The sequence below is a fragment of the Ovis aries genome, chromosome 4 (assembly GCF_016772045.2).
Source record: "Ovis aries strain OAR_USU_Benz2616 breed Rambouillet chromosome 4, ARS-UI_Ramb_v3.0, whole genome shotgun sequence".
Classification (NCBI taxonomy): Eukaryota; Metazoa; Chordata; class Mammalia; order Artiodactyla; family Bovidae; genus Ovis; species Ovis aries.
Window position 1 is genome coordinate 13,570,847 of NC_056057.1, and position 22,366 is coordinate 13,593,212.

Here is a 22,366-nt window from a genome sequence, read left to right on the forward strand (position 1 = left end):
TCTTGGCTAGACGGACCTTTGTTGGCAAAGCAATGTCTCTGCTTTTGAATATGCTATCTAGGTTGGTCATAACTTTCCTTCCAAGGAGTAAGCGTCTTTTAATTTCATGGCTGCAGTCACCATCTGCAGTGAGTTTGGAGCCCCAAAAAATAAAGTCTGCCACTGTTTCCACTGTTTCCCATCTATTTCCCATGAAGTGATGGGACCAGATGCCATGATATTCGTTTTCTGAATGTTGAGTTTTAAGCCAACTTTTTCACTCTTCACTTTCACTTTCATCAAGAGGCTTTTTGGTTCCTCTTCACTTTCTGCCATAAGGGTGGTGTCATCTGCATATCTAAGGTTATTGATATTTATCCTGGCAATCTTGATTCCAGCTTGTGCTTAGAACTAACAATAGAAAGGTCTCACCAGACCCACTCCCACGTCCCACAAGTCTTAAAAGAAGGGGATTAGTACTAACAGATCTTACCAGACCCACTCGCATAATATACAGTTTAAGATGCCAGGATTAGTCAGAAGGTTCTCAAGAAGGAGTAACATGTCCTCAAGCAGAATACACTGTTGTTACATAATTCTTAGTACAGAGTTTAAGATGAATTGTTTTGTTGTGATACATTGTTGTTATATAATCCTTAGTATCGAGTTTAAAATGAGTGTTTTGTATCAGCTCTGGGCTTAAAGAAAAGAAAATGTTTGTCCTTTTCTCCTCCTTGAGAACTCCAGACCCCTATCTCCTCCTCAAGAGCCCCAGACCACTCTCTCCCTCTTGGGGACCCCAGACTTCTTATCAACCTACCTAGGAATTGTCTCTCTCACTACTATGTATAAAATAGATAACTAATAAGAACCTACTATATAGCAAAGGAGAAAAAAAAAGGAAGGGACAATCTTTATAGGACATAAGTTAATCTTTAAAATTCACTCCAATATACAGTTGGTGCAGACAAATGCTGTTTGATTCCACTCATACGATATACTCGAATTCATACAGTCAGAAGGTACATTGGTAGATGCCCGGGGTCGGGAGGGGGTGGTGGGATGGGGAGGAAGAATGGGGACTTAGTGTTTAATGCGGACAGAGTTTTAGTTCGGGAAGGTGAAAAATTCAGGAGGCTGATGATGGCGAAAGCTGCACAATAATGTGAGAGTGCAGAGTGCCACTGAAACGTACAGTTGCTGCTGCTGCTGCTGAGTCGCTTCAGTCGTGTCCGACTCCGTGCGACCCCATAGACGGCAGCCCACCAGGCTCCCCCATCCCTGGGATTCTCCAGGCAAGAACACTGGAGTGGGTTGCCATTTCCTTCTCCAGGTAAACATGGTTAAAATAGTATGCTTTATATCATGTGACTCTTACCACAACAAAAAAACATTTTAAAAAATATTGACTATACTCCCCATATTGTACATGATATCCTTGTACCTTATTTTATACCTGATAGTTTGTGCCTCTTAATCCCCTACTCCAATATTGCCCCTTCCCCTTATACTGTCTTTTTGATGATAGCCATTCTGGTGGTCATAAAGTGGTATCAAACTGTAGTTTTGATTTACATTTCCCTGATGACTAATGACACCGAGGATCTTTTCATGTGATTATTGACCACTTATATATCTTTGCAGAGATAACTACTTATATACTATGCTCATTTTAAAATTGGCTTATCTCTCTTTTTATTATTTGGATATAATAGCTATATATTCCAGATACAAGTCCCTTATCAGACATATTATAGTTCATGTAATTTTGAGAGTCATCTGTTCATAGGTAAAGTGAAAAGAGTAGTTATGACTATTCAAGGGAGTTACATACAGTAAGAAACCAAATGATACCCAGGTGAAACAACACGATTTAGGGGTTGAGAAGAAGAGAAATCATAGAAAAATAATGAAGGAAGAGCCAGAAAGGGAGGAGAAAGCATCCCAGGGGAATTGAAAAAGTAGAATCGTAGAAGTGAATGGTCAGATCTACTGGATGCAGCAGAGAAGTGCAGTAAGATGAAGACTCAAAACTGCACGTGGGAATGGTCGCTCGGAAGCCGCTGGCCGCGTTTGTCAGAGCAGTTCCAGTGTAGAGGTGGAGACAGAAGGCAAGTTGTGATGGACCAAGGGAGTCATGGGTGGTAAGGAAGCAGAGACCACACTTTCAAGAAGCTCAACTAAAAAGAGATCAAAGGAAATTGGAGAAAAGGAAAGAAAAGGATTGGGGCAAAAAACTGATAGAGAGATGTTGGATATAGAGTAAAGAGATATCATCTGTGGAGCAACATTTGACTTCTGGGAAGATGATCAGTTGCAAAGATGGAGGTACTTGTCTTGTCTTGAAGTAGAGACCTCTCTTTCCTAACATGAAACAGAGAGGAGATAAAGGTAGGTATCAGATCAGCCAGAACCACTGTTTGTCTTACTGTAACTCCCAGAAACTCAATTCAGCGAGGGTAGAAGTAACTATGGTTTTTCCTGTGGTCATGTATGGATGTGAGAGTTCGACTGCGAAGAAGGCTGAGCACCGAAGAATTGATGCTTTTGAACTGTGGTGTTGGAGAAGACTCTTGAGAGTCCCTTGGACTGCAAGGAGATCCAACCAGTCCATTCTGAAGGAGATCAGCCCTGGGATTTCTTTGGAAGGAGTGATGCTGAAGCTGAAACTCCAGTACTTTGGCCACCTCATGCGAAGAGTTGACTCATTGGAAAAGACTCTGATGCTGGGAGGGATTGGGGACAGGAGGAGAAGGGGACGACTGAGGATGAGATGGCTGGATGGCATCACGGACTCGATGGACGTGAGTCTGAGTGAACTCTGGGAGTTGGTGATGGACAGGGAGGCCTGGTGTGCTGTGATTCATGGGGTCACAAAGAGTCAGACACGACTGAGCGACTGAACTGAACTGAACTGAACTGAGAAGTAACTAGTGCTCATCTACACCTCTTTCCTTCCAGGCTCACGGAAGACCACACTTGCGCGTCTAGTCCTCTCACAGTTCAGCAGGATCATATGAGCCTTTTGACTAGTGTCATGTAAATAGAAGAAGTGAGTCACTTCCAGGTTTAGGCAATGTAAGGCCCACATAGGATTTTTAAAGTCCTTTTCTCCCCCATGTTGTTGCAGTACTGGAGGAAACCTCAGATAGAGATGGGGCAGCCAGAAGACCAAGGTAGCTTGGAGTCCTGATATTCTGTAACTACAGTGGACAATGTGAGAGTGATAAACAGACTTTTATCATATTCAGCCACTGAAGTTTGAGCATTATTAAGAAAGTGAAAGTGAAAGAAAGTGAAAGTCTCTCAATCGCGTCCAGCTCTTTGCGATCCCATGAACTGTAGCTGGCCAGGCTCCTCTGTCCATGGAATTCTCCAAGCCAGAATACTGGAGTAGGTACTCATTCCCTTCTCTAGGGGGATCTTCCCGATCTAGGGATCAAACCCAGGTCTTCTGCAATGCAGGCGCAAGACCCGGGTTCTTTACCAGCTGAGCTTCCAGGGAAGCTCTCTAGCTACCAGGAGTGTTGTTACAACACTATAATTTAGTCTGTCCTGATTAAATCCTAGCCTAAGGAAAATTTATAATACATTGGCAATCAATAAAGAGTTGAGTAACTTCACTAAGGGAAGGATAGAAATGTAACTGGGCAGCAAGAACCAGTATTTCAAACTGAGTTCAACAGGGGGGAGGTATATGAACCTTCAACAGGGAAGCCTCGGCAGGCAGGACCAATAAGATATTTGGTAATGGTGATATTAACACAATTTGCTCCAGAAGATACAGGAATTGTGAGTGCCATCATGTTGGATCAGTCATCTGCAAAGATACTGTAGAGTGATGTCAGGACAGTTAAAATAAAGACTGAGCCTGATACCTATGTCTGGTGAAAATGGGAGCGTGACTGGGAGCTTGTGAAATGGTAGGTAAGAGTATAAAGAGTAACCTCATTGGGTGACATAAACCTGAACTGATGAGGGGTAGTACACAAGGCTGAGAGAGTGATGGTTCAGAAGCACCATTGTTGATCTAGAAGAAGGCCGTTCTCAACTCCAGACCTTGGAGGATGTAAGTATATAGAAATGGGGCTCTCGGGGAAATGCTGTTTCATTTAAGATTTCATTTAAGATAAGACTATGAAAGATACAGGAAAATGTATTTGCCTTAGACTGTAGATTGAAAGGGCAAAATTGAAACTAGAACAAAGCAGGCTGCTGAAAATGTGCTTTGGTGACAGTTAATAACAAACTTGACGCTGCACAGAATTGCATCCTTGACAAAGAAGCCGGCTTGAGAAACAATTGCAGAACTTGCAGAAAGTGAAAAGCCCTGAATATGAAAAAATCTAATCTTTGAATAATAGGTGTTTCTAAAAAATGCTAACTATTAATCATAAGCAAGACAATATATGTAAAAATCCTAGTGAGTGCTTGAAAAATAGCAGACATTATTAATATTTTCATAAAAGAACACTGAGCAAATCTGCTGTCTTTTTCTGCATAAAAGCCTATCCAAAACCCTAGCATGGTTTTAAACTGAAGCAGGTGAATTTCAAGCTAATGAGGAAGAAAGTGTCTCAGACAAAACTATTAGCTACTTAGGATTCTAAATTTCTACCTGCAGTTAATAAACTGAAGAAAATTCCTTCTCAAATCCTTACTGCTATAACCCATAAGAATGTTTTCTCCAAAAAATGGAAAGAACACATTTCCATCTGTTCTTATATATACTGCAGGCCTCTATAACCAATGAGACTAATTACTGTTCACTTTGTTTTACCACAGTTTTTCTTAAAAAAGTGTAATAGTTAAAGGTGATATTAAGAAGAATGCCATGAGTAACTTACCACTTTTTCACTCATGCATTTAGGATAGGAGTTTCAAAAACCATGAAGGGATTTTTTAAAAATCATTGGCCATAACTTGTTAGTGGGTGATGAACATTTTGAGCAAAAAAAATTTATAGCTTTCAATATATAAAAAAATGTTCCCTTTTTGAATATGACCAAAACTTTAAAACAGAGTAGAAGAAAAAATTTCTTGTATAAAAACCAGTTATTTATGTGAAGATGAAATAGATAAATTTTTTTCCTGGTAAAAATAAATGAAAAATAAAACCTGAGCCTAAATATATCTTCAATAAAACATCAGCTTTCAACAATGAAAATAATACAAGTACACAAACAGTGAATAAATAAAAAGTAAATTGCTTGTTTTATTGAGCATAATACCCTTCATGTTGTCACAAATAGAAATTTCATTCTTTTTTATGGCAGAGTAGTATTGTTGTGTGTGTGTATGTGTGTGTGTATGAGAGAGATGCTTAGTAAAATAAGTCAGACAGAAAAAGACAAATTTTCACTTACATGTGGAATCTAAAAAACAAATATAACAAAGTAGAAATAGGCTCACAGATACAGAGAATAAGCTAGTGGTTAAAAAGGGAGAGGAGAGGAGAAGGGACAAAGTAAGTGAAAGGGATTGAGAGGTATTAATACAAACCAGCAGTTACAAAATAAATGTCCCAGAGATGTAATGTATAGCACAAGGAGTAAGTCAATATTTTATAGTAACTTTGTATGGTGTATAATCTATGGAACTATTGAATCAGTGTGTTGCACACCTGAAACTAAATAATATTGTAAGCCAATAAATAAATGTAGGAAAGAAGGAAGGAAGCCAGCAGCCAGGCCTCTTGGTTATATTATATGTATCATCACAGCCTGGTTTATTTTCGTTATTGTGTTTCTCACTATCTGAAATTGTCTTGTCATTTACTTACTGCTGGGCTGCTTTTTTCTTTCTCAACTAGTATGGAAATTCCCTGGTAGTAGATCTTAAGCCTTTTTCATACTAGTCTCTCTCTGTTCCTGACACAGAACAGGCTGCGTGAATGAATGGATGCATCTTAAGATGAACACTTGATCCTTGTTAGCAAAGAAGGCATCTCAAGGAATATGGATGAAATGTTCACTGTTGGGACCAAAGGTGTAGTAGCTTAAGGGGAAGTCAAAACCCCAGAGAATTCTGATAGCACGGTAGGATTTCTCATTTTTGCTCTCCTGACCTAAAGGAAAATGAAAGAGGCTGGACGGAAGATAAGGAAAAGAGAAAATTTAAATGTAGAAATGAGACTAACCACTTCCCAGTGACATTTATGCCACAGTATTTTATCAAATAATAGAGTGCAGCCCCAAGTCGAGGGATAATTCAGAATTCGAGAGTGTTCCCTTGACAGAGGGTGGTTGGCTCTCCAATGTAGAGTGCTTAAGGAAGTTATGCACAGAGAGAGCAGAAACAAAACACAGAACCAGCAGTGTTCACCTTGCCTCTACCTCTTGCAGCTGGCTGAAGGCCTGAACAAAGTGAAGATAGCCAACACTGTGCAAATTCAGGTTTCTAGGAGAGAAAACAAGATACACTGGTGGAGGGAAAGTCAGAGAAGAGTAAGATTCAAGAAGATTGCACTCTATTGTTTTAACTGTAATAAAACGTTTGCATCTAATAGAAGGCTTGGATAACACTGTCTCCATCAAGAGTTAATAAGCTAAGACAGTATTCTGTAGATACAATGACTGAATGTGGATGACTGTCCACTCCCCTCCAGTACCAACTCCTGCGCTTTTGTTCTGTAAGTTTATTATTTAGCTTTTTGCTTGAGTTTTATTTACCTGAAATTTAACACACACGCACACAAACATACACGCACAGAGACACAAGATCTAATTTGTGCTTCCGCAGCATTGTTGGTCTTTGATCCCAATACTTTATTAGATATTACATTATTGCTCCACTGACTGTACTGCCCCATCTGTCATTCCAGATGCTTTCTGGAAGTAGGTTTGTTTCTAGGCTGTACGTTCTTTCTCATACTCTATTTTAAAAATTGAAGTTTAGTCGATTTTCAATATTGGATAAATTTCAGGCGTACAACATAGTGATTCACAATTTTTAACGGTTACACTCTATAGTTGTTAGAAATATTGTCCATAATCCCTGTGCTGTGCGATATATCTTCGTAGCTTATTTATTTTATACATCACATCATAGTTTGTACCTCTTAATTTCCTACCCTCTACTCCCTTGCCTCTACCCTCTTCTCTCTTCCCACTGGTAACCACTGGTTTGTTCTCTGTATCTGTGAGTCTGTTTCTGTTTTATTTTATTTATTGACTTGTTTATTAGATTCCACACATAAGTGATAACATATTATATATATGTACACACACACACACACACAGTCACTACATGTCCTTTATTCATTCTTTTGTTGTTGGACACTTAGGTTGCTTCCATGAATTGGCTACTGTAAACAGTGCTGCTATGAACATTGCTAAGTCACCTCAGTCATGTCTGACTCTCTGCGACCCCAGAGACGGCAGCCCACCAGACTCTCCCGTCCCTAGGATTCTCCAGGCAAGAACACTGGAGTGGGTTGCCATTTCTTTTCCCAATGCTATGAGCATTAGAATGCATGTATCTTTTCAAATTAGTGTTTTCATTTTCTTTGGATATATACTCAGGAGTGGAATTACTGGATCATATGGCAGCTCTATTTTTGCTTTTGTGAGGAACCTCCATACTGTTTTCCATAGTGTCTGCACCAATTTACATTCCCATAAACGGTATGGACCTAACAGAAGCAGAAGATATTAAGAAGAGGTGGCAAGAATACACAGAAGAACTGTACAAAAAAGATCTTCACGACCCAGATAGTCACGATGGTGTGATCACTCACCTAGAGCCAGACATTCTGGAATGTGAAGTCAAGTGGGCCTTAGGAAGCATCACTACGAACAAAGCTAGTGGAGGTGATGGAATTCCAGTTAAGCTATTTCAAATCCTGAAAGATGATGCTGTGAAAGTGGTGCACTCAATATGCCAGCAAATTTGGAAAACTCAGCAGTGGCCACAGGACTGGAAAAGGTCAGTTTTCATTCCAATCCCAAAGAAAGGCAATCCCAAAGAATGCTCAAACTACCACACAATTGCTCTCATCTCACACTCTAGTAAAGTGATGCTTAAAATTCTCCAAGCCAGGCTTCAGCAATATGTAAACCGTGAACTTCCTGATGTTCAAGCTGGTTTTAGAAAAGGCAGAGGAACCAGAGATCAAATTGCCAACATCTGCTGGATCATGGAAAAAGCTAGAGAGTTCCAGAAAAACATCTATTTCTGCTTTATTGACTATGCCAAAGCCTTTGACTGTGTAGATCACAATAAACTGTGAAAAATTCTGAAAGAGATGGGCATACCAGACCACGTGACCTGCCTCTTGAGAAACCTGTATGCAGGTCAGGAAGCAACAGTTAGAACTGGACATGGAACAACAGACTGGTTCCAAATAGGAAAAGGAGTACGTCAAGGCTGTATATTGTCACCCTGCTTGTTTAACTTATATGCAGAGCACATCATGAGAAACGCTGGGCTGGAGGAAGCACAGCTGGAATCAAGACTGATGGGAGAAATATCAATAACCTCAGACATGCAGGTAACACCACACTTATGGCAGAAAGTGAAGAGGAACTAAAGAGCCTCTTGATGAAATGAAAAAGGAGAGTGAGAAAGCTGGCTTAAAGCTCAACATTCAGAAAACTAAGATCATGGCATCTGGTCCCATCACCTCTTGGCAATAGATGGGGAAACAGTGGAAACAGTGGCTGACTTTATTTTTCTGGGCTCCAAAATCACTGCAGATAGTGATTGCAGCCATGAAATTAAAAGACGCTTATGCCTTGGAAGGAAAGTTGTGACCAACCTAGACAGAATATTAAAAAACAGAGACATTACTTTGCCAACAAAGGTCCATCTAGTCAAGGCTATGGTTTTTCCTGTGGTCATGTATGGATGTGAGAGTTAGAGTATAAAGAAAGCTGAGCGCCAAAGAGATGATGCTTTTGAACTGTGGTGTTGGAGAAGACTCTTGAGAGTCCCTTAGACAACAAGGAGATCCAACCAGTCCATCCTAAAGGAGATCAGTTCTGGGTGTTCATTGGAAGGACTGATGTTGAAGGTGAAACTCCAATACTTTGGCCACCTGATGCGAAGAGCTGACTCATTTGAAAAGACCCTGATGCTGGGGAAGATTGAGGGCAGGAGAAGAAGGGGATGACAGAGGATGAGATGGTTGGATGGCATCACCGACTCAATGGACATGGGTTTGGGAGGACTTCGGGAGTTGGTGATGGACAGGGAGGCCTGGCATGCTGTGGTTCATGGGGTTACAAAGAATCGGACACAACTGAGCGACTGAACTGAACTAAAGTGGTATTAATTATAGTTTGCTTGAATAGCTGGTAGGATAAATACACCCCTTTCATCATCTCTTCTTTCCTTCTTCTTCTTCTTTTTTTTTGTTTTACAAAATTGATTTGTTCATTACTTTTTGAAAAATTATGTAAAAAATATTTGAATTACACTGAAATTATAGGTTAATTCAGGGAGAATTGCCATCTTTTACACTATTGAATCTTTCTATTAGTGAACATAGCAGCACTTTACATCTAAGTCCTGTGCCTTCAGTAAAGTTTTTATCATATTCTCCAGAGTCATCTTGTTTATATCCTAAAAAGTAAACAAGAAAAACATAAGCAACCTGATGAAAACGGGGCAGAGACTATGAATAGGCAATTCATATAAGTGAAAATCTTGTTGCCTGTAGACATATGAGAAAACACTACTGCTAACAAGGGGAATGCAAATTTAATCAAAATACCATTTCATACTGTCTAATTGGCAGACAGTAAACAGTGTGATGGTATCAAGTGTTGGAAATGATGTTGAACCTTTAAACTCTACTGATGGACATATAAATAGATATAACACTGAAGAGTATAATACGGTTGGAAATGTTCATATGCTATTACTACTAATTCAGTTTCTCTCTATAAAGAAACTCCTGCATGATTTAAAAGATATTTGTTGTTATAAAATGCTAAAACAACTTAAGTGTCTTTAGTAGTGAAATGGCTAAACTGTAGTTTAATTACACAATATAAATCTGTTCAGCAGTTGAAATGAAAAAAACAAAAATCAGTTCTCTGCTCAAAAACATAACATGGCTGACAAAAGAGGTTGCAAAAGTGAGTACCACTTATATGGTTTTTAGGAAAACAAAATAAAAGTGTTTTATGTTGTTTACGGATACGTATGTGAGTAATGGGCTTTCCAGGCGGCTCAGTGGTAAAGAATTCACCTGCCAAAGCAGGAGACAAGGGTTCGATCTCTGATCCAGGAAGATTCCCTAGAAAAGGAAAGGGCAACCCACTCCAGTATTCTTGTCTGGGAAGTCCCATAGATAGAGGAGCCTGGTGGGCTGCAGTCCATGGGGTTGCAAAGAGTCAGACATGACTGAGCACGTGCGCACACACACACACATACACACACCCGCGCGCAAATAATAAAAGAACAAAAATCTACAAAGGAATGACAAAAGTCAGCTTTAGAATAGTAGTTACTTCTGAGGTGAAAGAAGGGGAGGGAAGAAAGGAGAAAAGGGCTAGGTTTGTTGTTTTTTTTTTCTGTAAAATCCTTTCTTAGAAAAAAGAAAACCAAAGCAAATATAGCAAAGATTAGTATCTGTCAAATATGGATAGAGGTATATAGATATCTATTATATTTTCTGAGATTTTCTGTAGTTTTAAGTTCTTTCATAATTTTTTTAAGAAAGCTTAGATTTAGCACTGATGTAAAAATAGATATTTAGATGTCGTAACAGTAGATTTCTAACCTAACTCCATTTTACATATGCAAACATAAAATACTTTTGAATTGTAAATAAACATGGAAATTTCCAGGAATAGAGCTAGGCAGCAAATCAAGGCAAAACTAAACCAAGATTTCTTTTCTCGTTTGAAACACCATTCATTATGGCAATGACAGGTGTGGTATTTGAGTTGCGGTACAAACCCCTGTGTCAATTCAACGATAGAGTTGCTGGGAGTCTACATATGGATTCAAACAAATAAACGTTTCATGAGGTCATCTAGGATAGTCAATAACTTATTAAAATTTATACCACATCATTGTAATGTATATTATTTTTAACAATCCTAACTATATTTATGATTATCAGAAGCTACTTTTATTTTGCCTTTACATGTTAGCTAGGTACTAGATTTATTTTTAAAAGATTATGTATGAAAGTGGATGATGTATATTATTTATGAATTTCATCGTGGGATAGAAAAGGCACGTCTCAGAGGGTTGTGAAGCACTGGTCTGGCCTCAACTTCCATCTCCCCACTTACATACAAAAGTTTATTAAAAAAAACCCAAAAACTCAGCAAGAAATCAAGTCCGTCAGGAGAAGGAGGGAGGCGGGCGCTGGCTTAGGGTTGGAGTAAAGACGTGGCTTCGCGGAGTCTGGGAAGATGAAGCAGTGACGGTTTCTGCGGGAACCGAGGCCTGGCCCCACTAGCACGGAGTTTCGGAGGTGGTAGAACTTGGCCGGGAAGGTGGGTTCTTTGGAAAGCGTGCTTGTGAGGGCCAACTCAAGGCCTGTAGAAAGCAGCAGAGCCCAGCAGAGGGAGCCATACGATGATGGACCACAGGTGATCAGCCAAGTCAACAAATGGGTCCTTGGAGGTAGTTTAATTTTACTTGGAAAAAAGGAAATGTGAGGTCTCATAACTAGGATTCACATAATTGATTCCGTCTGTTGAAGGGTGATGAAAGGAGCCTATCATGCAGTATGGGAAAACAGAAAAACTTTAATTTTCACGGACACTGTGTCCCTCCTGGGGACCGTGTCCCTGCTTTCCTGGCTTCAGGGGCATCAGAGTGCCATTCCTGTGGCCAGTGTCCTCTCTGTGCCGCCCTTACCCTATGTCCCCTCTGCATCTTATTCTCAGCGCACACAAATCTGTTCTTCTTTGCCTACCAATGAAGTCTAAAAAGTCCTGGTTCTTTATAAAGCAATGCAAATTAAAAATTTTCTCTGTCTCATTTGCTACCATTTCAGACTAGTTCTGGAGTCTATCTTGCATAAATTAGAAAGGTCATGAAGGTCTTTCTCTCATTAGAAGTTACTTTACCCCAGAAATAACTTACTGTTCTTCCCTAAAATGAAAATTGCTACAAATTTTGTGGGGCTATAGTTTACAGAAATATAAAGAAAACTTTTCAAGAAACAGACTGTATTCCTACATGAAAAGACTCTATATTGTAAGAATATCAATTTTTCCTAAGTTGGTAAGCACACCACAATAACTTCCACGTGAATTAAATGTTAAATGTTTTAAAATATATACAAATTAAATTGTAATTAATCTGGCTAACGTTGAAACCTCTGAGAGTAGGGCATTCTAATATCAAAATCAAAAACAAATGCACAAAAAAAATACAACGGGATTTTTTGATACCATTTTTTACTTCCAAAATTGCAAAAAATTTTTAATTATGTATCTACATACTAGGTGAGTAAAACAGCACTCATTCACCAATGAGAGATGGTTCAGTTCAGATCAGTCACTCAGTCATGTGACCCCATGGACTGCAGCACGCCAGGCTTCCCTGTCTATCACCAACTCCCGGAGCTTATTCAAGCTCCTGTCGATCAAGTCACTCTTTAAATAGCTCAGATGTTTCAGCTTAATGATTCCATTTGGGGGGAATTTATGTATGGATGTGAGAGTTGGACTGTGAAGAAGGCTGAGTGCCGAAGAATTGATGCTTTTGAACTGTGGTGTTGGAGAAGACTCTTGAGAGTCCCTTGGACTGCAAGGAGATCCAACCAGTCCATTCTAAAGGAGATCAGCCCTAGGATTTCTTTGGAAGGAATGATGCTAAAGCTGAAACTCCAGTACTTTGGCCACCTCATGCAAAGAATTGACTCATTGGAAAAGATTCTGATGCTGGGAGGGATTGGGGGCAGGAGGAGAAGGGGACGATAGAGGATGAGATGGCTGGATGGCATCACGGACTCGATGGACGTGAGTCTGAGTGAACTCTGGGAGTTGGTGATGGACAGGGAGGCCTGGCGTGCTGCGATTCATGGGGTCGCAGAGTCAGACACGACTGAGCGACTGAACTGAACTGAACTGATGCTAAGGAAATAATCTTAAAATTTACATATAAATTTATCAATTGTAGTATTAGTCATAATATCAAAACTTTGGAAAAAAGTCTCTACATCTAACAGTAGGGTAAACTGACTCTGTGGAATATTATGTCATTATTTTAAAATAATATTTTAAATGATAACAATATGGAAATGCTTTATAATAGTAAATAAAAAGCAGTGTTTGTTTAAAAATATTGAAATATATCTAAACTAATTGTTAATTAGGGAAACATAACATTCAAACAAAATGAGGTATCACTATGTACTCCCATGCTGCTGCTGCTGCTACTGCTAAGTTGCTTCAGTCGTGTCTGACTCTGCTAAGTCGCTTCAGTCGTGTCTGACTCTGTGCGACCCCAGAGACAACAGCCCACCAGGCTCCCCTGTCCCTGGAATTCTCTAGGCAAGAATACTGGAGTGGATTGCCATTTCCTACTGGCTAAAATTAAACAGATTGAAAACCCCTAATGTTGGTGAGAACCCTCACACATGGCTTATGGGAGTGCAGACTGGTACAATACTTATTTTAAAACATCTAATGATATTGGGGGGATGCCATGGAGGAGGGCATGGCAACCCACTCTAATATTCTTGCCTGGAGAATCCCATGGACAGAGAAGCCTCGCGGGTTACAGAGTCAGACATGACTGAGCAACTGAGCAGGCACACAGACACAACACACCGTATATATTATGTTATGCTGTGGGCTTCCCAGGTGGGGCCGTGCTAAAGAATCTGCCTGCCAGTGCTGGAGACGTAAGGACATGGGTTTGATTCCTGCGTCAGGAAGATCCCCTGGAGAAGGAAATGGCAACCCATTCCAGTATTCTTGCCTGGAAAGTCCCATGGATAGAGGAGCCTGGTGGGCTACAGTCCACGAGCCACAGAGTCACAAAGAGTCAGACAGGACTGACTGAGGGACTGGGCATACACACAAACACACAGGGCGTGTTATATATTATGGGTGGAATTGTGTCCCCTGTTTGGCCCCCTAAAAAGAAGATATGCTGAAGTCCTCATCTCTGGCAGGTCAGTGTGTGACCTTGTTTGGATATGGGGTTGTTGCCGATGTAATTCATTAAGATGAGTGGAGCAGCACGGGCCCTTGTTGCAGTACGACTGGTGTCTCTGTAAGAAGACAGCCTTGTGAAGACACAGAGAGGACCACGTGAATATGGCGGCGGCCCCTGGAGGGTACATTCACAAGCTGAGGCACACCAAGGATTGCTAGCCATCACCAGAAGCTCAGAGCGAGGCACGAGACAGAGTCCCCCTTTAAACTCTCTCAGAAATAGCCACCTTTACCGACTCTTCAATTGCACTTCTGATCTCTAGACTCGTGTACAAATTTCTGTTGTTTGTAGCCACCTAGTTTGTGGCATTTGATTGGCAGCTCTAGGAAGCCAGTACACATTTTCACATTAAAGATGTATATATTTTTACATTCCCAAGAATTTATGGTCTCTAATTTCTTGAATAAATCACAAAATTTTAAATAGAAGTAGTCAAATCATTCTACTTTATGTGTAGTTCCTGAAAAAGTTCACTCAAAGACACAATTCAAATATAAAAACAAGGCTCTCCGATTCAGGAAAACAAACCATGCAGTGTATTTAGTTGTAGCAAGAGGTCAAGGATCCATTGTAAATGTCCAAATGCATTAAAAAATAAAGGATGTGGTTTGTTCCAGGTTGGCCTGTAAATTTCACCCTGACCCTCTGATTCCCTTTCTTACTGGAAATTCTCCAGTGTCTGAAGTGACCCTGCACCGGCTTCTGGGAAGACATTCATTTCATTTCACTCTAGGGCACAGAAAGGCTGACCAGAAAGCTCTGACCCAGAGCTGCTCCAGGGTGGAATCCTGATGAACATGGATGGCAGATCTTCATGAGGGACCATCTTTGCTTATAATTCTGCTGTCTGAAGTTAGGAGCAGAGACAGTCTCAGGCTTTACAGAACAATGCGCTTTCAGAAACCTCACTAGGGGGTGGATTTTGTATTAGACAGCAGGCAAGCTGGTAGGAGTATCCCCTTTCTTAAATGTGTTCCATATGGTCAGAGGATGCCGTGAAAAACGGCATACAGGAGCAACACATGGAGAACAGATTTTTTAAATTAACAAAATGCAACATGACTTCTCTGTTGCTTTCAAGTTTCCAAATATCCAAAGACAGCAAAGCAAACAAAAAATTGTAAAGAAATTAATGAGGTAGAATGGCACAGTGGTGAGAGATTATGAAGCCAGGCTGTCTGCTTTCAAACTTCTGTTCTATTGCTTCTTAGCCTGGAATAGGTATTAGCCTAAGTACAACTTTCTTCATCTGTAAAACTGGGATAAAAATGCACCTCCTGCGAAGAGTTGCTAGGGAGATTCCATGAGGAATATGAAAAGCATTTAGCCCAGAATGTTGTACATGGCAAGTGCTTAATAAATATTAGTTGCTACCTTAATAATAATAATGATATAAGTCTTCCCAGATTTATCCTTGAAGTGACTATAAACATTTCCAATAAAACTGATTATAGAGTAGATCCCCAGGTCATTTAGCTTACCCCAATTAAACTAGGATGAGAAGGAAAATTTCAGTTTCTCAGATTGATCATTCTAGTACTTAACTTTCCAATCAGAAAAAAATAAAATTTACTCATTTTCCTGGTCTGTTAAATAAGTGATTGGATTAAGTAATTTCTAAGGAGATTTCCAAGCACTCATAATTTGTATTTCTAAATAGCCGTTGTCGACGATAAATTGCACGTTAACAGTCTTTCTTTTTTTTTCGATGCGTGTTTTATTTTCCCAGCTTCTATTATTTTCCTTTCAAAATGTGGCCTTTAGTCTAGTTTGGTCATTAGAGTATTTATTTTTGCTCCAGTTGCGTTCCAAAGGAGCCTCATAGAATTCAGCGGCTTGATGTTGTCAGTGTTCAGTCAGAAGACTGAACTTCTATACCACTAAAGTTCCCTTGTACCAAGTTTTCAGGTTTAGCTGCTTGGGAAGAAAAAAAAAATGACATGATGTTTAAGAAATTTCATCAAGAAATTGATGACTTTTAAAGCCACACATACAACATATAAGCCTCAAAGATTGTGATATAACCTTTATTTATTTATTTTTTAGTACTTGCTATTTTAGATAAAAGCTAGATAAAAGATAAAATAGATAAAAGCTATTTGGTTATCAGAATCACTTCGTATTTGCCAATCCACCTAGGAGTAGGAACTAGAACTCAACCGGCAATGCTGCAGCGCACGGTCCCAATCTCCCATCACCCCATATATTTACTGCTTGCCCAGAAGGTGGCACTGTCGTTTCAAAGCAGTGGCTCCCATGGGGTCCAGAAATGGAACTTGGAAAAATGGGTAGTCGGAAGCAGCGAGAAAAGGCCTGTTTAATGAGCCTTGTGAGTAATGGGAAAATATGTTTAAATAATTGTCTGCTTCAACCTCCCTTTCTAGGGGCGAACGTGAACATGAAGACCAACAACCAGGATGAGGAGACGCCCTTGCACACCGCTGCCCACTTCGGCCTCCCTGAGCTGGTGGCCTTCTACGTGGAGCACGGGGCCATCGTGGACAGTGTGAACGCCCACATGGAGACCCCACTGGCCATCGCAACCTACTGGGCCCTCCGCTTCAAAGAGCAGGAATACAGCCGGGATCATCACCTCATCTGCCGCATGCTGCTGGACTACAAGGCGGAGGTCAACGCCCGGGATGACGACTTTAAATCTCCGCTCCACAAGGCAGCCTGGAACTGCGACCACGTGCTCATGCACATGATGCTGGAGGCTGGCGCAGAGGCCAACCTCATGGACATCAACGGCTGCGCGGCCATCCAGTACGTGCTGAAGGTCACCTCCGTGCGGCCCGCCGCGCAGCCTGAGATCTGCTACCAGCTGCTGCTGAACCACGGGGCTGCTCGCATATACCCGCCACAGTTCCATAAGGTGAGGCTGCCGCGTGGGGAGCTGGGCCGATGGGCAGCAGGGTAATGGGGACTCAGAGCGTGGCTCAGTCTGAAATCGCCAAGTCACTCAAGCCTGTTGGAGGCCTGGCTAACTGCCTCTGACCTTCAATCTGAACTTCCATTTGTTATATACCCCTAGCTATCTCAGCCTAGTCCATGTTTGTTTGAAATCTGGGCTGAGAGCAGAAAAAGAGCAAGAATAGCAGGTAATTCTCCATGGCTTATGTGAACACCAGTGAACTGGTAGTGGCTTCCTGGGGGACTGAATGAACAAGATCAGAAGGATACTGATCGTCTGCAGAAGCGGCAAATGGCGCCACATGTGGAAGAGCGTCTCTTCCGCAGATGTCTGCTCTATAGATGACAGAGCCTGCTTTGGAACTGGTTTGAATATATGAAAGGGCGGCTCAGTTTTCTAGTTTAATGAAAACTAACATTTATTAAGAATTAATAATATTTATTATAGAAAAATTATGTTTATTAAGCACACGTATAAATCATCTTACATTTCTTAATTTAATTCATTTAATTCTGTAATAATCTGATAAGGTAGATTATATTATTATACCTATTCTATAAAGGAGGAAGCTCAGGCACAGAATAGTTAAGCAATTTGTCTGATCTCACACAGTGGCGCTGTAGGTATTCTACCTTAGTTCACTTGGTGCTAGTGTTTAATTTTGTAATATACTACACAACCTTTATTTTAATAGTATTTATTGATAATTTCTAATGGGCTGCTGCTGCTGCTAAGTCGCTTCAGTCGTGTCCGACTCTGTGCGGCCCCATAGACCGCAGCCCACCAGGCTCCCCCATCCCTGGGATTCTCCCACTGGAGTGGGTTGCCATTTCCTTCTCCAGTGCAGGAAAGTGAAAAGTGAAAGCGAAGTCGCGCAGTCATGTCCGACTCTTGGTGACCCCATGGACTGCAGCCCACCAGGCTCCTCTGTCCATGGGATTTTCCAGGCAAGAGTGCTGGAGTCGGGTGCCATTGCCTTCTCTGTCTAATGGGCTAGTAGGGACCAAATATTAACAATACTGGCAAGACTAACACATGGTCACTACTCTTAGTTAGCTTAGGATCTAGCTGGAGAGACAAACACATAAAGAGGTAACTTTAATATTTCATGGTAAATGACAAAATAGAGGAGTGAAGGGTTCTATAGCGCATGGGAGAGAGTTTAGCATTAAGTTGATGATGGTGCTTAATTTAGAAACCAAAATGCCCTTCACCTAAAATAAATTGAATGATAACGTACCTAGGACCCCACTCATCTAAAAGAATTGACAGGCTGCAGAGGAGTTTTATGTGCTCACGAATGCAGGGTCACAGAAAGCTAGCTGACAGAAGTTTTACCAAATTCACAGCCAGCTTCTACCTCCTACCTCGGTAAAATGTCTGAAGTCCTGCAGTGGGAAGGTTAGTTGGAAGAGAAGTCCCACTAAAGAAATTTAGGGGAGGTGCACTCAGCACATTCCATACAGTCGACCCACAGACATCCCAGCGCAGATGTGATGAGTTTGATGATTCCTGAGATCTCAGGAAGGAATTTTCTTTTGGTTGTCGGTGTTTCAGTGGAGGACTTTTTTTTTCTTTAAAATTGTATGTAATTCCCATAATGTCCTGGAACTTTATCAAACTTTTATAGAGAATTCCAAGAGGTTGTGGCTCAGCTGGTAAAACAATCTGCCTGCAATGCGGGAGACCTGGGTTCAATCCTTGGGTTGGGAAGATTCCCCTGGAGAAGGGAAAAGCTACCCACTCCAGTAATCTGGCCTGGAGAATTCCATGGACTGTAGAGTCCATGGGGGTCATAAAGAGTTGAACACGACTAAGCGACTTTGACTTTCACCTTCCAAAAGATTATGGTGATTAGAAATAAGATAATAAATAATGTTACAATAATATCCTTTGTTGAGTTCTAGATAGGCTTTATACAGATTATTTACTTTTATTTTTATAATAACCTCTGAGGTAGGCATTGATATTATCCTCACTTAAAAGGTGATGGAATTCAGATACTTTTCTAAAGTCACACACAGTAAGTGGTCAAGCTCATTTATTTTTTTTTTTACTGAACTGTGTATTTCCTTTTAAAAAATTATGTTTTTATTGGAGTATAGTTGGTTTATAATGTGTTAGTTTCTGCTGTATAGCAGAGTGAATCAGATATATCCATTTATTTAACAAGATTCCCTGAGTACCTATTATGTGCCAGGAACTGTTCCAGGAGATGGAGACAGAGCCATGAATTAAACAAGGGCCTTCATGGAAGTTACTGTCTAGTGGGAGGTAGGGAAAAACAAAACAGCAGATGAAAGAAATACACTCTGCTATGTTAGGTGCTGTGGAGACAGTAAAGCAAGGTAAATAAAATAAGAGACTGTGGGGTTTCTTCGGTTTACGTATGTGCTATTTTACAAAGGCTGATTAGAGAAAATGAGAATGTGAAGAAGCAAGTCATGTGGATACCTGGCGGTGGGCGGAGGTGGGAGGGGAGCATTCTAGGCATAAGAAAGCAGGTGCAAAGATTCTGAGGTAAGAGAGGACTAAACATGTTTAAGGAAGCCAGAGTGCCTGAAGTGGGGTGAGAAAGAGGAAGGAGAAGTCGGAGGGGCATATGAGAAGGTGGTTTGCAGACCATTTATATGGCCTTGTAGGGTGTGCTGATGGGCTTTCCAGGTGGTGCTAGTGGTTAAGAACCCACCTGGCAATGCATGAGACATCAGAGACCTGGGCTCCATCACTGGGTCAGGAAGATCCCCTGGAAGAGAGCGTGGGAACCCACTCCAGTATTCTTGCCTGAAGGATCCAGTGGACAGAGGAGCCTGGCGGGCTACAGTCCATGGGGTCATAAAGAGTTGGACCTGACAGAAGTGACTTAGCAAGCATGTACTGGTTGAATATAGGTGGCATTTCAAATAAGATGAGGGCTAAGTTGCCACTGGGCTAGACAACTAGTCTAGTTTTACTGGGGACCTCAACAAGAGTTATTTTGGTGGGACATTGGTGAAAAAAGTTTAATCAAAGTGGATTCAAAGGAAAAAGGGATAAATGGAAGTGAAACCAGTGAAGAATTGGAGGCATTTTCTTAAAATGGAAGCGTAGCTGGAAGGGAATGATGGTTCATATGTTTGTTGACTGATGGGAATGTTCTAGGAAAGGGAGAAAAACGTCTTGCAGGCAATTACTTGAGCACCATCTTGATTTGGAGACAGAAGATGGGGTCTAGGGCCCAAATGGAGGTGTTGTTCTTGGCGCAGTTCATCCATCATAGTAGAAGGGAAAGCAGTGCCTATGTACCCAGATGTGGGGATGCCGGTAGATATGTTAATAAGAGTTTGTACAAGTTCTATTAAAATTGCTTCTGTTTTCTCAGTGAAGAATGAGAAGTGGATGGAGACGAGGTCTGAAGGCTTAAGGCAAAGGTGAGGGTGTGAGATGTTTATCATGGGGAGCAAATGGACTTGGGAAATATAGTAGGGTTGCTGGTTGGCTCAAGCCTATTAAAGGTTAATAGTCATGTGTTTGATTCAGAATGAGGTCTGTCTGACTCCTGAGCCTAAGCCCTTAGATTTAGCAGTTTCCACTGTGTTTTCTGTTATTACCCAGGAAGTGTAATTAAACCTGAAGGATCACAACACAAGAGGAGACCTAAAGAGGTCATTATATTTAATTCTCAAGACCTTAGGGAGAACTAGTGCTCTTATTGTGTTTGCAAATCTCCACGAAGGCAGATTCTACAGCATTCCCTTCCTTGGGTATCTCGTGGATTTTGGACCCCTACCCCTACTCCAGCATCCCTTCCTTTTTTTTGGTAAATCATATAAACTAATCCTTTACTTCTTATTCCTGACCTAGAATAACTCATATGTATCCTAGTAAATTTTTACATCTTTGTGAAATCAACCTTGAATATATTCACTGGAAGAACTGATGCTGAAGCTGAAGCTCCAATACTTTGGCCACCTGATACAAGAGCTGACTTATTGGAAAAGTGCCTGATGCTGGGGAAGATTGAGGGCAGGAGGAGAAGGGGGCAACAGAGGATGAGATGGTTGGATGGTATTGCCGACTCGATGGACATGAACTTGGGCACACTCTGAGAGATAGTGAAGGACAGGGAAGCCTGGTGTGCTACAGTCCATGGGGTTGCAAAGAGACACGACTTAGTGACTGAATAATCAGTTTGTACCTAAAGCTTCCCTTTCCCCACATCAAGGTTTGTATTTCTCCCAAGTTTTTAGCTATTACTTATTTTTGCCTCTGGATCTTGGTCAAGGTGTGTCTGAAAATATCAAGAATTAGAACAATGCTTAACCCTTATATTTTCTTTATAAAATTTGAGGAAAGACTGCTGCCTAAATGGCCTGGAAAAATATTCATAACATCTACTGCTGAAGGCACCTGGTTGGCCTCAGTTGTTAATTCTCACCTTCCTTGCAATTTCCTCATTGACCAATGGGCTTTGGAATGAAAAAATACTTTTTTATGATAAGTTTTGATGCCAGCACCTTAGAAATAAAGTCAGTTGGTCATATTCTATGATAAACTGAACAGCTTTTATTTAAAGTACAGTGATCCATAATTTTTGGCTATGAATATCTACTTCTTAGTTGGCACCCATTTTCTGGATCATACACACTGGTATCTAGATTTGGCTAAAACAGTCTAACCCTAACTCAGCATTTTAAACTACATATGGAAGCCGCTGTGCTGCTGCTGCTGCTAAGTCGCTTCAGTCGTGTCCGACTCTGCGCGACTCCATAGACGGCAGCCCACCAGGCTCCCCCATCCCTGGGATCCTCCAGGCAAGAACACTGGAGTGGGTCGTCATTTCCTTCTCCAGTGCATGAAAGTGAAAAGTGAAAGTGAAGTCATGTCTGACTCCTAGCGACCCCACGGACTGCAGCCTACCAGGCTCCTCTGTCCATGGGATTTTCCAGGCAAGAGTACTGGAGTGGGTTGCCATTGCCTTCTCCACTTATGAAAGGGTTCCTAATTAAAATTTTTACCTCTGCTTTGTGACTCATGACTAGTGAAATTCATTCTAGACTTTGCCATGCTATGCATATCAGGAATAAAGAAGCATAGAATTTGGGGGGGAGGGGCGTCAGATAAATCTGTGACTGCCACTCACCTAAGAGTGTGATTTTGAATGAATATCTTACTTCTGGAGCCTCAGTTTCTTCCCCTGTGAAATGGATATGCTCTATGCCTTGGCAGTAATATGCAGACTGATTCCTTCGCTAGCAAGTAATGAACCGTACTCATAGTACATCACAAATATGCTCAGAGCCCAGAAGATGGTGCCAAACATATTTGTATTTTTTTCTGGAGTCAATTTCGGTTCTT

The 22,366-nt window shown here is 41.0% G+C and overlaps 1 protein-coding gene across 4 annotated transcripts in view; it reads left to right on the forward strand.

Annotated features, from left to right (window-relative positions):
- ASB4 (ankyrin repeat and SOCS box containing 4) overlaps positions 1–22,366 on the forward strand; it is a 212,092-nt gene that overhangs the window by 171,830 nt on the left and 17,896 nt on the right. For 3 of the 4 annotated variants that reach the window (XM_060414489.1, XM_060414490.1, XM_004007737.6), the window contains one exon: positions 16,500–16,990. In XM_060414489.1, coding sequence (XP_060270472.1) covers positions 16,500–16,990 — 491 coding nt within the window. Of the gene's footprint in view, positions 1–16,499; positions 20,440–22,366 lie in introns of all 4 variants that reach the window. The other variant, XR_009600326.1, reaches the window with a different exon arrangement.